Source organism: Amblyraja radiata, chromosome 10, assembly GCF_010909765.2.
Source record: "Amblyraja radiata isolate CabotCenter1 chromosome 10, sAmbRad1.1.pri, whole genome shotgun sequence".
NCBI classification, from domain to species: Eukaryota; Metazoa; Chordata; class Chondrichthyes; order Rajiformes; family Rajidae; genus Amblyraja; species Amblyraja radiata.
This window is the reverse complement of record NC_045965.1, coordinates 66,825,707-66,842,446: the sequence shown is the minus strand read 5'-3', so window position 1 is coordinate 66,842,446 and position 16,740 is coordinate 66,825,707. Positions and strand designations below refer to the sequence as shown.

Genomic DNA, 16,740 nt, shown 5'->3' with positions numbered 1-16,740 from the left:
GAGGTGTAGAGTGACTGGACAACTACTTTAAAGTATGCTGATGACTTGTGATGGGCACATTTCAAGCCCTTACCAAAGCCAGAACATGGATAGAGTGGATGTGAAGAGGATGTTTCCACTAGTGGGATTGCCTAAGACCAGAGGTCATGGTCTCAGAATTAAAGGACGTTCCTTTAGAAAGGAGATGAGGAATTTCTTTAGTCAGAGGGAAGTGAATCTATGGAATTTATTACAGGTGCACAACCTTTTATCCGAAGATCCAAATAACGAAAACCTCCGAATAGCGGCCATTTTTTCGGTCCTTGAAGAAAGGTCCTTGAAAACGTTCACCGAGGGCGGCCCGCAGAGGTGACAGCGGAACCTCCGGTCGGTCCTCGAAGAAAGGGGAACTAAATCCCCATTCATAAAAGAGAAGGTGAGGGTATATTGCGCGGGAGGGTTAATAATTGACAATATGCTGCTGCCTGCCCGCTGAGTTAAAAAGTTCCCACGGTGGACTCACGATATACAGTGTTTCGTGAGTCTTGCGTGGGAACTTTTTAACTCAGCGGGGCAGGCAGCAGCAGATTGTCGCTCGCTTCAGTATCACCCCACCTACACCCCTCTGCTTCCCGGCCATGTGTGTGACCCCTTCCCTCCCCTCGCCAGCTCCCCACCCATTGCACCGGCGCGGGGGCTTTGCACTGTCTTCACGTCGGCGATTGCAGCAGGACCGTGTCAGGACCAATTAGACACCGACCACCAGGCCCACCGCAAGCACGGAGATCCCAGAGACCCACAGCCAACAGCAGCCCAGCCCAGCCCCACTCCAACTACAGAGGAACCTGGGTTGCGGATGACGGGGCGCAGCTCGGGGCGTCGTAGGGGCCCATCGGGGAGCGGCCACTCAAAGCCACGCCGGGAGATGTAGGGCCCTGCCCCGGGTCTTGATGTTGGAGCCCCCGGCGGGCGCTAGCAAGTCCGCGGCAATTGACAGCCGCGCCGGGCGTTGTAAGGCCCCCCTCCAGGTCACTCTCAACCTCTATGATGTTTGCTCTCAACCCCGTAATTCGGGCGGGAGAAGTCGCCGCTGCCGGTGCCCCGCAAAGCAGTCTCCCACCGGAGACCCGCGAGCTCCCGGTGTCACCATCCACCGGAGTCGGGTCGCAGCAGCTCGCCCCCGCAACTCTCCACGCTCCGAAGCTGGCTAGCTCCACGGAGGTAGGTCCGTAGGTCCACAGCTCCCACCGCCGCCCACCGACCCCCAGGCCCACTGCAAGCACGGAGATCCCAGAGACCCACAGCCAGCAGCAACTCCAGCCCAGCCCCGCTCCAACTCCAGAGGAACACGTAGGGGCAGAAGCTGATGGTGTGCAAGGTACGTCTTGTTCTTGGGGTGGCGGATGAGGGGGCGCAGCTCGGGCTGTGGGCGAACTGCCACTTGTCGCTGTAGCGGCCAAAGATCATAGAGGAGCTCCTCTATGATCTTTGGTAGCGGCCCATAGGGGAGCGGATTCCTCTGGAGTTGGAGGGGGAGGGGGGTATTGTGCTGTTTGATCGCCCCCTGCTATCCCAGGGACAGGGAGACACAGCGGCTTTTTAGACTGGTGGGCAATCACTTCCAAAGTTCTGCCCACACAGTCAGTACACCTCTCCTACACTGTATTTCATACAAACATTTATTCTGCAAGAAAAAACGACATTGAAGACTCAAACTCGCGATCGAGTAACTGCCAGGATCAAGGCGCAAACTCGTGACCTTGCGGATATGAGCCGAGCACTCCACCACTGAGCCAGCCATTAAAATCTACGCTAAAAAAATTCCATTCTGAAGACCGACAAATTCTGAATTACGAAAAGTGTCTGGTCCCAAGGCTTTCGGATAAAAGGTTGTGCACCTGTACCACAGAAGGCTGTGGGGGTCAAGTCAATGGATATTTTTAAGGCAGAGATAGATAGTTTCTTGATTAGTACGGGTGTCAGGGTTTACGGGGAGAAGGCAGGAGAATGGGTTTAGGAGCTTTCTGCTGACTGGTTATCAGGCAACAAAAGCTTTTCACTGTACCTCGGTACACATGACAATAAACTAAACGGAGTAGATAGATCAGTCATGATTGAATGGCGGTAAAGACTCGATGTGCCAAAAGACCTAATTCTGCTCCTGGAGCTTATGAACATGAACCTATGGAATAAATAGTGTATGGAATAATTTAATAGAAATATTAATGCGGTGACCAGTTGACTGTACCTTCACGATCTGCGGGCCGCGGCAGGTTAGGAGATAACCACCAATTTCCTTCAGCAGTTCTGACGAGCTGGAGCTACATTGAATTTTGAGTGCTGGAAAGGAAAATTTGCAACCATCAACATTCATGAAATTAGAAATCATATTTATACGTGTACAATCCAATGGAGACACAAGGAACTGCAGATGTTGGAATCTTGACCAATAAACAAAGTGCTGGAAGAACTCAATAGATCAGGTAGCCTCTGTGGATGGATTGGACTGATGAAGTTTTGGGTCAGGACCCTTCTGATGGAGTTGGGGGAGAAAGCTGGAAAAGAACCACCCTGCTCCTTTCTTCTCCTCCTTACGATCAACTCCCATCCCGAATCCCCCAATACCCCTTGTATTACATAGAAACATAGAAACATAGAAATTAGGTGCAGGAGTAGGCCATTCGGCCCTTCGAGCCTGCACCACCATTCAATATGATCATAGCTGATCATCCAACTCAGTATCCCGTACCTGCCTTCTCTCCATACCCTCTGATCCCCTTAGCCACAAGGGCCACATCTAACTCCCTCTTAAATATAGCCAATGAACTGGCCTCGACTACCCTCTGTGGCAGAGAGTTCCAGAGATTCACCACTCTATGTGTGAAAAAAGTTCTTCTCATCTCGGTTTTAAAGGATTTCCCCCTTATCCTTAAGCTGTGACCACTTGTCCTGGACTTCCCCAACATCGGGAGCAATCTTCCTGCATCTAGCCTGTCCAAACCCTTAAGAATTTTATAAGTTTCTATAAGATCCCCTCTCAATCTCCTAAATTCTAGAGAGTATAAACCAAGTCTATCCAGTCTTTCTTCATAAGACAGTCCTGACATCCCAGGAATCAGTCTGGTGAACCTTCTCTGCACTCCCTCTAGGGCAATAATAGAAACATAGAAACATAGAAAGTAGGTGCGAGAGTAGACCACCAGGTCCGTCGAGCCCGCACCGCCATTCGCTCATGGCTGAACACTAAACAGACACACTTACCCACAAACAGTAGACACAAGACACAGAACACAAGACACTACCCTCCCCTTTATACCGCTATCACCCCTCTCCACCCCAAGAACCTCGCGATCTCCTGGGGGAGGCAAAAAACCGGATAAAAACCCAGGTCCAATTCGGGAAAAAAATCCGGGAAATTCCTCTCCGACCCCAATCCAGGCGATCGACACTTGTCCAGGAGATCACTCAGGTCTTACTATACTAACCATACCTAGGTCCATATCCCTGCCCTCTCCCCGTAGCCCCTTATCCCCTTGGCAGCTAAAAAACCATCTATTTTAGTCTTAAATATATTTAAAGTTTCTGCTTCCACTGCTCCCTGGGGCAGTGAATTCCATAAATTAACCACCCTCTGGGTGAAGAAGTTCTTCCTCATCTCAGTTTTAAAAGAGCCCCCCCTTATTCTGCAACTATGTCCCCTAGTTCTAGTTTCCCCGATCATTGGGAACATCCTCGGTGCATCCACCCGATCAAGGCCCCTCACGATCTTATATGTTTCAATGAGATCGCCTCTCATTCTTCTAAACTCCAAAGAGTAGAGTTCCAGCCTACTTAACCTTTCCTCATATGTCAATCCCCTCATTGCAGGAATTAATCTTGTAAACCTTCGCTGCACTGCCTCCAGGGCTAGTACATCCTTTCTTAAGTATGGACCCCAGAACTGTACACAGTATTCCAAATGTGGTCTCACTAATACTGTGTACAGCTGCAGCAAGACCTCCGTGTTTTTATACTCAATCCCCCTAGCAATAAAGGCCAAAACTCCATTGGCCTTCCTGATTGCTTGCTGCACCTGCATACTAACTTTTAGTGATTCATGTACTAATACCCCTAGATCCCTTTGCGTTGCATTACAACGCAGCTCCTCCTCATTTAGAAAATAACTTGCCCTATCATTTTTTTTCCCAAAGTGAATGACTTCACATTTATTAGTATTAAATTTCATCTGCCAAGTTGTTGCCCACTCACCTAGCTTATCTATATCCTTTTGCAGACTCTTCCTATCCTCCTCATCCCCTACTTTTCCTCCCATTTTTGTATCGTCCGCAAATTTTGATATATTACACTTGGTTCCCTCCTCCAAATCATTTATATAAATTGTGAACAACTGGGGTCCCAGCACCGACCCTTGCGGAACCCCGCTAGTTACCGGTTGCCATCCCGAGTATGAACCATTTATCCCCACTCTCTGCTTCCTATTTGTTAGCCAATCCTCTACCCATGCTAATATATTACCCCCAATCCCATAATTTTTTATTTTTAGCAATAGTCTCTTATGTGGCACCTTGTCAAAAGCCTTTTGGAAGTCCAAGTATACCACATCCACCGGTTCCCCTTTATCCACCCGGGTTGTTACTTCCTCAAAGAATTCGAGCAGATTCGTTAAACAGGACTTCCCCTTCACAAAACCATGCTGGTTCTGTCCGATGAAGTCATGTTTATCCAAGTGCCCCGTTAGTGTTTCTTTAATAATTGTCTCTAACATTTTACCCACCACCGATGTTAGACTAACCGGTCTATAGTTACCCGCCTTCTGTTTACTTCCTTTTTTAAATATAGGTGTTACATTGGCCATTTTCCAATCCACTGGGACCGTTCCTGCCTCCAGGGAGTTTTGGAAAATTATCACCAATGCATCCACAATCCCCACCGCTATCTCCCTCAAGACCCTTGGATGTAATCCATCAGGCCCAGGGGATTTATCCTCCTTCAGTCTCATTAATTTCCCTAATACCACCTCCTTGGTGATCTTAATAGTATTTAGCTCCGCCATTCCTACCGCCCCCTGTTTATCCAGCGTTGGAATATTTTTTGTGTCTTCTATGGTGAAGACTGATACAAAATACTCGTTTAATGCCTTTGCCATTTCCATGTTCCCCACCAACAACTCTCCAGTCTCACCCTCCAATGGACCAACGTTCACCTTAGCCACCCTTTTTCTTTTTATATAGCTATAAAAACTCTTACTATTAGTTTTTATGTTGTTCGCTAAATTCCTTTCATAGTCTATTTTCCCCGTCTTAATTAATCTCTTAGTTATTTTTTGCTGACCTTTAAATGCTTCCCAATCCTCTACCCTCCCACTATCTCTGGCTACCTTATATGCCCTTGCCTTCAGCCGAATACTATCCTTTATAGTTTTACTGAGCCATGGCTGACTGTTCTTACCCTTACCCCTTTTTTTCTTCATAGGAATAAATTTTTCTTGAAGGTTATACAGTATACCCTTAAACGTACACCACTGCTCATGTACCGTCTTATTCTTGAGTCTGCTATCCCAGTCAACTTTGATCAGCTCAGTCCTCATACCTTCATAATCCCCCTTATTTAGACTAAGCACCCTAGCCTGAGTTTCAACCTGCTCCCCTTCTATTTGAATATGGAATTCGACCATATTGTGGTCACTTGTTCCCAACGAGTCCCTAACTATGACATTTTTAATTAATCCTGCTTCATTACACAGGACCAGATCCAAGATTGCCTCCCCCCTTGTCGGTTCGGTGACATACTGTTCTAGGAACCCGTCTCTAATACATTCTATAAACTCTTCCTCTAGTCTACCCTGCCCAGTTTGGTTTGCCCAATTAATATGAAAATTGAAGTCCCCCATGATTACAGCAGTTCCCTTTTTACATGCGTCAACTATTTGCAGATTTATGTTCTGACTAACAGCGTCACAGCTATTTGGAGGTCTATAAATTACACCCACTAGTGTTTTTTTTCCCCTTATTATTCTCTATCTGTACCCAAGCTGTTTCACTATCCTGATCCTTCAACGCAATATCCTTCCTCTCTATTGCCGTTATTCCCTCCCTTATTAAAAGGGCCACCCCTCCTCCCTTTCTTTCCTGTCTATCTTTCCTAATTGTCGAGTACCCCTCTATATTTAACTCCCAGTCCTGATCTCCTTGCAGCCATGTCTCCGTAATGGCCACGATATCATAACTATATATACTTAATTGCACCGATAATTCATTTATCTTATTACGAATACTCCGTGCATTTAGATAAAGCACTTTCAGATGATTTTTACTACCCTTCCTTTCCGTTTTTGCCCCTTTTACATCTAGATCTTTATCTTCACAAATTCTGTCTCCTGTCACATTTTTAATTTCCGCTTCCCCACTGATACCCTGCTCTATTTCCTCTACCCCTGCCGTTATTACCCCCCTTGATACCTCCCCCCCGCTACTTAGTTTAAAGACCTCTCTACTGCCCTAGTTATATGATTTGCCAGGACCCCAGTCCCAGCACCGTTCAGGTGAAGTCCGTCCTTACAGAACAGATCCCCCCTGTCCCAGTACTGGTGCCAGTGGCCCAAGAAACCAAACCCATTATTCCCACACCAGTCTTTGAGCCACGCATTTAGCTTTTTAATTTTACGTACCCTCGCCGATTTGGCCCGTGGCTCAGGTAGCAATCCGTAGATCAGTACCCTCGAGGTTCTGCTTTTTAATTTATTCCCTAACTGCTCAAACTCCTTCAGCAGATCCTCCTTCCTCGTCCTTCCTATGTCATTGGTCCCCACATGGACCACGACCACTGGATCCTCCCCCTCCCTCTGCAAATTTCTCTCCAGCATCGCAGAGATATCCTTAACCCTAGCACCGGGTAGGCAACACAGCCTTCGGGACATGTTCTGCTGGCCGCAGAGAACCTTATCTACCCCCCGAATAATACTATCCCCTAGGAGGTGCAGGAGTAGGCCATTCGGCCCTTTGAGCCAGCACCGCTATTCAATATGATCATGGCTAATCATCCAGAATCAGTACCCTGTTCCTGCTTTCTCCCCATATCCCCTGATTCCGTTAGCCCTAAGAGCTATCTCTAACTCTCTCTTGAAAACATCCAGTGAATTAGCCCCCACTGCCTTCTGTGGCAGAGAATTCCGCAGATTCACAATTCTCTAGGTGAAAAGGTTTTTCCTTATCTCAGTCCTAAATGGCCTGCCCCTTATTCTTAAAATTTGACCCCTCGTTCTGGACATTTTTCCTGCATCCAGCCAGTCCAATCCCTTAATAAATGTTATATGTTTCTATATCATTTTTTACACAGAGAGTGGTGAATCTGGGGAATTCTCTGTCACAGAAGGTAGTTGAGGCCAGTTCATTGGCTATATTTAAGAGGGAGTTAGATGTGGCCCTTGTGGCTAAAGGGATCAGGGGATATGGAGAGAAGGCAGGGATGGGATACTGAGTTGGATGATCAGCCATGATCATATTGAATGGCAGTGCAGGCTCGAAGGGCCGATGGCCTACTCCTGCACCTATTTTCTATGTTTCTGTGTTTCTATAAGATCCCCTCTCATCCTAAATTCCAGTGAATATAAGCCCAGTCAATCCATTGTTTCAACATATGTCAGTCCTGCCATTCCGGGAATTAACCTGGTGAGTCTACGTTGCACAATTACTGTCCGATTATCTTGTGCTATCGAGGGAGTTGGGAAGACTGTAGCTGTTGATGAATGTGGTTATGAGTTCAAGTCCCACCTCAGAGATCTAAGCCCAATCCTTCAGGCCAACACTTCCACAGAAGAACTGAGGCAGGGCCCCACGGTCAGAGTTTCCTTCGTTTAGAAGAGTTGTTCTTTGTAAACGGCGCCAAAATATGGTGACTGTGCATTTGTGCATTGTGCAACAGAATTTCACTGTGCTGTGCATACGTGAGAATAAAGAACAATTGAACCTTTGAGTGTAAGAATCGTAGATCACACTGAGGCAGTGCACGGGACTCGCCATGTTTCCAGCATCATCTTGCATCCTTCAAGTTCCAAAGTTCTTGAAAATGTTGAGTCTTAACATGACCTTACCTTCGCTTGATCTCACGGTTCAGATCGCGGTCTCTCAAACATTAACCTTCCTGATATCTGCACACTCACCACTATACAATGACGCACTGCTTAACCTCACCCTGTTATGGTTTTGTTGAAAAATGTTTGTTTTATGCTTGGTTTTATCTGCCCTTTCTGTATAGCTAATACTCTCTTGTCCAGGTAAACATCCTCTGCACCCTCTCCAGAGCCTCCACATCTTTCCTGTAATGGACCAACCAGAATTGCACGCAATACTCAAAATGGATCCCAACCAAAGTTTGATACATGCCTGTTTTGGGAATATACTCCTTAAGCAGCCAGAACATCCATGGGCAGGACATGTGGCCAGAGGAAGGACCCGGCTCCTGCTTATCTGGCTACTGGACAATGGAGAGGAGGACGGAGGGAGTCGGCAATGGCGGGCACGAGGAGCAAAGTCTCGAACGAGTGTTACGAACCAGCATCTTACCTTCCGTGCCCTCAAGGTTGGCTGCGGGAGGCACCCCCTGGGCACGAGGGCTGAACGGGGCCAGGTGAGGAGAGGGACGATGGTTCGCTGGATGATCTGGATGGAGGAGACAGCTGGAGACCCTGCAGCAGCCTGGGACTTGAGACCGAGTGCACGGATCGGACTGGACAGATAGTGGTGTATCTGTGGAATTCATTGCCACAGATGGCTGTGGAGGCCATGTCAATGGATATTTGTGATTAGTATGGGTGTGAGGATTATGGGGAGAGGGCAGGAGAATGGAGTTGAGCGGGAGATAGATCACCCATGATTCAATGGCGGAATAGACTTGATGGGCTAAATGGCCTAATTCTGTTCCGAGAACATGAACTTGAAAATGGCGCAAAAACCTGGCGACTCTTGCATGCGGTCTCAGTGGAATATTTCTATACACTTTTGCACTAATTAGGGATTGTGCTTAGGTATGGAGATACTTTACTGAACCGTATGCAAGAAAATTATTTCACTTTACATCTGCACATGTGATAATAATAAACCATTGTCATTGAACCTGTCCTGATGAGCGTGTGTCTCACTAGAGAACCTACCTTCACTGGTTGACTCCATTCTTGACGCAGTGTTCACCGTGTCTCCAAATAAACAATATCGAGGCATCTTGGTTCCAACCACACCGGCCACAACAGGACCTTACAAAATCATTAAAAGGCAAAAAGATGAAAGATTTCTTTATTTCAAATATTCTTAATAAAATATATGAACAAAACAAAAACCGTACGCAATCTCAATACAATTTTAATGTCTATACATATAGCTCGTGGCATATTCAGTATCCACCTATCACTTGCTAAGCTTTGGCCTGCCCCCACCTCTCTCCCCAGTACCACAAACAGTCTAAACAATGGTCCCAATGCAAAATATTTGGGATACTTTAAGGGGGTTCAGGGCGCTTTGGAAATTTGGGGGGATTCATTGTAGTTCAATAGTTATAAGAGCAGAATTAGGCCATTAGGCCCATCGAGCCTCCTTTGTGGTTGTAATGCTAGAGGGGTTCATGGTGACTTTGTGACGGATCGTGTTTTATAACTTGGCCTGGTTTTGGGTTCAATGTTAGCATGGCATTGTGCGGGAGCTTTGGTCTTTGCAGTTTCTGTGGGGTTCCAGGCAGATAGAGTTATTTCGAGGATTATGGCTCGTTGGGTTAGGATTACCAATGTAATCCGATTAGGATGTGGATAGAGAACTGGCTAGCAGACAGGAAGCAAAGAGTAGGAGTAAATGGGTCCTTTTCAGAATGGCAGGCAGTGACTAGTGGGGTACAACAAGGCTCAGTGCTGGTACCCCAGCTATTTACAATATATATTAATGATCTGGATGAGGGAATTGAATGCAACATCTCCAAGTTTGCGGATGACACAAAGCTGGGGGGCAGTGTTAGATGCAAGGAGGATGCTAGGAGGCTGCAAGGTGACTTGGATAGGTTGGGTGAGTGGGCAAATGCATGGCAGATGCAGTATAATGTGGATAAATGTGAGGTTATCCACTTTGGAGGCAAAAACAGGATAGTAGACTATTATCTGAATGGTGGCCGATTAGGAAAAGGGGAGATGCAACGAGACCTGGGTGTCATGGTACACCAGTCATTGAAAGTAGGAATGCAGGTGCAGCAGGCAGTGAAGAAAGCAAATGGTATGTTAGCATTCATAGCAAAAGGATTTGAGTATAAGAGCAGGGAGGTTCTACTGCAGTTGTACAGGGTCTTGGTGAGACCACACCTGGAGTATCGCGTACAGTTTTGGTCTCCTAATCTGAGGAAAGACATTCTTGCCATAGAGGGAGTACAGAGAAGGTTCACCAGACTGATTCCTGGGATGGCAGAACTTTCATATGAAGAAAGACTGGATAGACTCGGCTTGTACACATTGGAATTCAGAAGATTGAGGGGGGATCTTATAGAAACTTACAAAATTCTTAAGGGGTTGGACAGGCTAGATGCAGGAAGATTATTCCCGATGTTGGGGAAGTCCAGAACTAGGGGTCACAGTTTAAGGATGAGAGGGAAGTCTTTTAGGACCGAGATGAGAAAATCATTTTTTACACAGAGAGTGGTGAATCTATGGAATTCTCTGCCACAGAAAGTAGTTGAGGCCAGTTCATTGGCTATATTTAAGAGGGAGTTAGATGTGGCCCTTGTGGCTAAAGGGATCAGGTGGTATGGAGAGAAGGCAGGGATGGGATACTAAGTTGGATGATCAGCCATGTTCATATCGAATGGCGGTGCAGGCTCGAAGGGCCGAATGGCCTACTTCTTCACCTATTTTCTATGTTTCTATGATTAGGTATTGGATGCATTGTAAATAGGTTCAGGGTTTGTGTGCATGTGGGAAGGGGCTGAGGGTGTGTGTGAGGGTCGTGGTGCATTAGAACTGGAGTTAGTGACTGGGGTTGGGGTAGAGTAATCACATTAAGCTTAGGACTAGTTGTTTAAGAAGAAACTGCAGATGCTGGAAAATCGAAGGTAGACAAATGCCGTAGAAACTCAGTGGGTGAGGCAGCGTCTATGGAGCGAAGGAAATAGGCAACGTTTAGGGTCGAGACCCTTCTTCAGACTGATGTGAGGATGGGGGGAGCGGGAAGAAGAAACAAAGTGGCGAAGACAGTGGGCTGAGGGAGAGCTGGGAAGGGGAGGAGAAAGCAGGGCCTACCTGAAATTAGAGAAGTCAATGTCACTGTCTCCGCCTCTTCCTTTCTTTTTTCTGCCCCCCCCCCCCCACCCTCACATCAGTCTGAAGAAGGGTCTCAACCTGAAACGTTGCCTATTCCCCTCGCTCCATAGATGCTGCCTCACCCGTTGAGTCAAGCATTTTTGTCAAGCTTAGGACTAGGGTTCTTTAGCAATGCATAAAGATGGAGTTACTGTCAAGGTGCATTTTTGGATGGCATTTGTGCTAGGACTAGAGCTGGAATTTGGTGCATTAAGGATTAGGGTACATTAGTATCAGGTCTAGTGTTAGGGTGAATAAGGAATGGGTTAGGGTAATAACCCATCAAAATTATATTGAATTAGGGATATAGTTGAGTGGGTTATAGTTAGGCAAGTTCATGACAGGTTATAGTTATGATGAGTTAGCAGTGGGTTATGGTGAGGATGAGTTAGCAATGGGTTAAGGTCAGGGTGAGTTAGTGATGAGTTGTGGTCAGGTTGTTTCAGCAATGGGTTAAGGACTGAAGAAGGCTCTTGATCTGAAACGTCACCCATTCCTTCTCCTCTGAGATGCTGCCTGTCCCGCTGAGTTACTTAAGCTTTTTGTGTCTATCTTCGGGTTTAGGATGGAGTGAGTTAGTGATGGGTTATGATCTGGGTGCAAATCCCAGTGCACACAAAAGGCTGTGGGTGTATGGAATGAGCTGCCGGAGGAGGTAGTTGAGGCAGGTACAAACGCGATGTTTAAGAAATATTTAGACAGGTACATGGATCGGGCAGATTTAGAGGGATGTGGGCCAAGCGCAGGCAGGTGGGACCAGTGTAGCTGGGGCATGTTGGCTGGTGTAGGCAAGTTGGGATGAAGGTTCACCCCTGCACCGGTCCCGTTACCTGAGTGAATTCCAGCACGGATCTTCAGCCTGACGTCAGGCTTGTGTGGGATGACGAAGGACTTGCAGACGGAGACCAGGTCCAGGGCCATGCTGGCAATCTCGGCCACATGGTTCAGCCCGTTCTCGTTGGGCACCCCCGAAACCACCATGTCTGCGGAGAGAGGTAGACAAGACAAAGCCATCAACTCCAGGCCACCGTAACCTTCCTCCATCTACGTACCGACACTGATCTACCGGCATTTTGCATTTTGCCTGGCATAATTTTATTGAAGATCTACACCAAGTGCTGGAGTAACTCAACGGGTCAGGACAACATCTTCTGGAGAGCTCGGATAGGTGACGTTTCGGGTCGAGGCCCTTCTTCAGACCCAAAAGGTCACCTATCCATCTTCACAAGAGATGCTACCTGACCTGTTCTTACTCCAGCACTTTGTGTCTATCTTTGATATAAGCCAGCATCTGCAGTTGTTTCTTATAACATTATATCATTTGATTGAAGGCACATTTTGATTGAGTCATAGTCATAGAGTGATGCAGTGTGAAAACAGGCCCTTCGGCCCAGCTCGCCCACACACGCCAACAATGTCTCAGCTACATTAGTCCCACATGCCTGTGCTTGGTCCATATTCCTTCAAACCTATCTGTCCTATCCATGTACCTGTCTAATTGTTTTTTAAACAATGGGATAATCACAGCCTCAACTACCTCCTCTGGCAGCTTGTTCCATACACTCATCACCCTTTGTGTGAAAAAGTTACCCCTCGGATTCCTATTAAATCTTCCCCTTCACCTTGAACCTATGTCCTCTAGACACAAAGTGCTGGAGTAAGAACAGGTCAGGTAGCATCTCTTGTGATTCCCCTTGTGTAGAGACTCTGTGTATCTACACAATCCATTCCTCTCATGATTTTGTACATGATTAAGATCACCCTCATCCTCATGCGCTCCATGGAATAGAGACCCAGTCTGCTCAACCTCTTCCTATAGCTCACACCCTCCAGTCCTGGCAACATCCTTGTAAATCTTTTCTGAACCCTTTCAAGCTTGACAATATCTTTCCTATAACATGGTGCCCAGAACTGAACACAATATTCTAAATGCGGTCTCACCAACGTCTTATATAACTGCAACATGACCTCCCATCTTCTATACTCAATACTCTGACTGATGAAGGCCTAAGTGCCGAAAGCCTTTTAGACCACCTTATCGACCTGAAAGATTGAAAGATACAGCACAGAAGCAGGTCCTTCGGCCCATTGAATCCATGCCGACCATTGATCACCGGCTTACACTTGTGCTATGATATCCCACTTTCTCATCCACTCCCTACACACTGGGGCAATTTACAGAGGGCCGATTAACCTTGAAACCCCCACATCCTTTGGAGGAAACTGGAGCTCCCAGAGGAAACCCACACGCTCACAGAGGGAAAAGGACAAACTCTGCTCAGACAGTACCCAAGGTCAGGATCAAACCCGAGTCTCTGTTGCTGTGAGGCAGCGGCTCTACCCGCTGCACCACTGGACCGTTCTTTACCAAGGGCAAAGCCCAAAGACAGAAAATGATGGCAATCAATTTCCTGGAGGGCGCACATGGCAGAGGTTCCCAACAGGCCGTGGGCCACTGCCAATCCCCTCATCCGAGCCTCATCTCCTGCTCGGCTCTGAAGACCAGGAACTGGGAACCAGAGAGGAGGGTGGAGGAAGTCGGTGACGGCGACAGACGCCGGACAAAGGGCCAGTAAGAATAATAATAATAATAATAATAGATGGGATTTATATAGCGCCTTTCTAATACTCAAGGCGCTTTACATCGCATTATTCATTCACTCCTCAGTCACACTCGGTGGTGGAGCCACAGCTGCCCTGGGGCAGACTGACGGAAGCGTGGCTGCCATTCTGCGCCTACGGCCCCTCCGACCAACACCAATCACTCACACACATTCACACACATTCACACACAGGCAAAGGTGGGTGAAGTGTCTTGCCCAAGGACACAACGACAGTATGCACTCCAAGCGGGATTCGAACCGGCCACCTTCCGGTCGCCAGCCGAACACTTAGCCCATTGTGCCATCTGTCGTCCCAATGGGGATTATTACCTTCTGCGCCCTCAAGATCGGCTGCGGGAGGCACCCCCAGGGCACGAGGGTTGAAGGTGGCCGGACAAGCAGAGAGACGACGGTTTGCGGGACGAGGCGACGGCTGCAACGTGCATTTATGGCCAACTGCAGCTGGGACTGTGGAATGGCGCCAAAACCGGGCCACTCTTGCAAATGGACACAGTGGATGTTTCTATGCATTCGGTGCTTATCAGGGATTGTACTTATGTATGGCAATAATCTCACTGAGCTGTGTGCAATAAGGGATTTCACTGTGTCTTGGTACACGTGGTAATAAAGGACCATGATCCCTTGAACCACTGAACCATTGATCCATTGACCCACTGGCCTATTGACCCATTGGCCCATTAACCATTTGATCAGATTATGCAGTCCACTCACAGGCATCTCCAATGGTCTCCACCTTGTAGACGTCATGGTTGTCGATGATGTCGTCGAAGGTGGTGTAAAGGCGGTTGAGGAAGTCCACCACTTGGTACGGAGTGCTGGCGCTGGACAGCTGGGTGAAGCCAACAATGTCACTGTGGAGAGCAGACACCGCCGTTATCACCATCACCCACCAGAGCTTTAACCCACACACTCAGGATCACGTTCTGTCCATGTGCTTTTAGTGTATTTTAGAGGTACAGCGTGGGAACAGGACCAATAAGGGCTGGCAACAAATGACCTCTGGCAGAGTGGTGCCTGGTAGGCTCATTGTTGTCCAGAGCAGGTGTGATCTCAAGAACGATACCATGTGGGGAACTGTGGTCAACAACTGGGGTGGAGTAAGGGGCAAGGGGGGAGAGCTACGTTGTAAACTTCCCGTGCAGAATTGTTTGACCCTGGCTGGATCGGTCTTTAATTTTCTCCCCCGGTTTCACCAAAGGTTCAGAAGCAGCAGCTCCCACAGCCCACTGAAGCAGCGGCTAAAGCGATTCCGACAAACACATTCCCATCGCCACGACCGCAATCCGCACGGACAACCTGCCTGAAATAGACGGTGGCGTTGGCGTAACTCTGCGCCTCCGAAGAAATCCCCTGGCGGAGGTTGTCGGCCACAGCTCTGGGTAACATGCCTGAAAACAGCACACCAAGTCAGGTTACTGGCAATCCCAACGTCCCAGCAAATTACAGACAGTCCCAAAGTCCCGGGCGAACAATGAAAACAGAGTCTATTAGGATGAATGCACACTGAGGATGAATGAGTGTTCTACCCTGGGTAGGGGAATAGATTGAGTGAATGCAGAGTTGGGTGAATGCACACTTTTACTCAGGGTATGGGGATAGGTTTGGTGAATGTACAGTATTTTAGCCAGTGTAGGGGAACAGGCAGTGTGAATGCAGAGTCTTTTACCCAGGCTAAGAGAATTCATGGGGTAAATGCAGTCTTTCACCCAGGGTAAAGCAATAGATAGAGTGGATGCACAGAGTCGCTTACCCAGGTTAGGGGAATAGATAGGGTGAATATACAGTGTATTCTACCCAGTGTGGGGGAATAGATAGGTTGAAGGCACAGTATATTTTACCCAGGGTAGGGGAATCAAGGACTAGAAGGTATATGTTTAAGGTGAGAGGGGAAAGATTTAATAGGACTCTGAGGGGTGACTTTATCACAGAGGATGGTGGGTGTATGGAACTGCCGTAGGTGGTAGTTGAGGCATGAACTATAACGACATTTAAACATTACTTGAACAGGTATATGGATAGGATAGAAGGATATGGGTCAAATGCAGGCCTTGGGACTAGTGTAGATGGGGCATGTTGGTCGTCATGGGCGACTTGTGCCAAAGGGCCTGTGTCCGTGCTGTGAGACTGAGCTTCCTCACTGTACAGCAGCGAGTCCGTCTTCTGCTTCTCCTGGAGTAGATCCTGAGTCCTCTCGGAAACGATGAGTTCCAGGTGCTTGCTGTACTTTTCCATCTGGAACAAAGGGTAAGGTCATGGAACATTGAACATGGAACATGGAACAGAACATACAACATAGGACATAGAACAGAACGTAGAACCTAGAACATGGAACATCGAACACAGAACATGGAACATGGAACACAGAACACGGAACATAACATAGAACATAGAATAAAGAACATAGAACAGTATAGCACAGGAACAGGCCCTTCGGCCCACAATGTCAGTACCAAACTTGATGCCAAGTTAAACTGATCTCCTCTGCCTGCACATGATCTATATCCCTCCATTCCCTGCATATCCATGTGCCTATCTAAAAGCCTTTTAAACACCACTATCGTATCTGCCTCCAATACCACACCTGGCAACGCGTTCCAGGCCCCCACCACCCACTGTGAGCTGATTGCAACACAGGAGCCAGTCGGCGACATTAACAACGCCTCACAGACAGAATTTGATCCCAAGCGTGGGGTAAAACTCTTGAATCTCAGAATTAAAATTACATCTAAGTCTTGCTCATCCAGATTTGTGAAGGTGAAGATAGACACAAAATGCTGGAGTAACTCAGCGGGACAGGCAGCACGTCTGTCCCGC

At 47.5% G+C, this 16,740-nt stretch overlaps 1 protein-coding gene across 1 annotated transcript in view; it reads right to left on the bottom strand.

Moving 5' to 3' along the window:
• Positions 1-16,740, bottom strand: part of LOC116977417 (atrial natriuretic peptide receptor 2-like) — a 56,634-nt gene that overhangs the window by 3,358 nt on the left and 36,536 nt on the right. Inside the window, exons 18-23 of the mRNA XM_033027846.1 lie at positions 16,065-16,158; positions 15,227-15,314; positions 14,638-14,777; positions 12,133-12,285; positions 9,128-9,226; positions 2,228-2,319 (exon numbers count right to left, since the gene is read on the bottom strand). Of these exons, the coding sequence (XP_032883737.1) occupies positions 2,228-2,319; positions 9,128-9,226; positions 12,133-12,285; positions 14,638-14,777; positions 15,227-15,314; positions 16,065-16,158 (666 nt within the window). The remainder of the gene's footprint in view (positions 1-2,227; positions 2,320-9,127; positions 9,227-12,132; positions 12,286-14,637; positions 14,778-15,226; positions 15,315-16,064; positions 16,159-16,740) is intronic.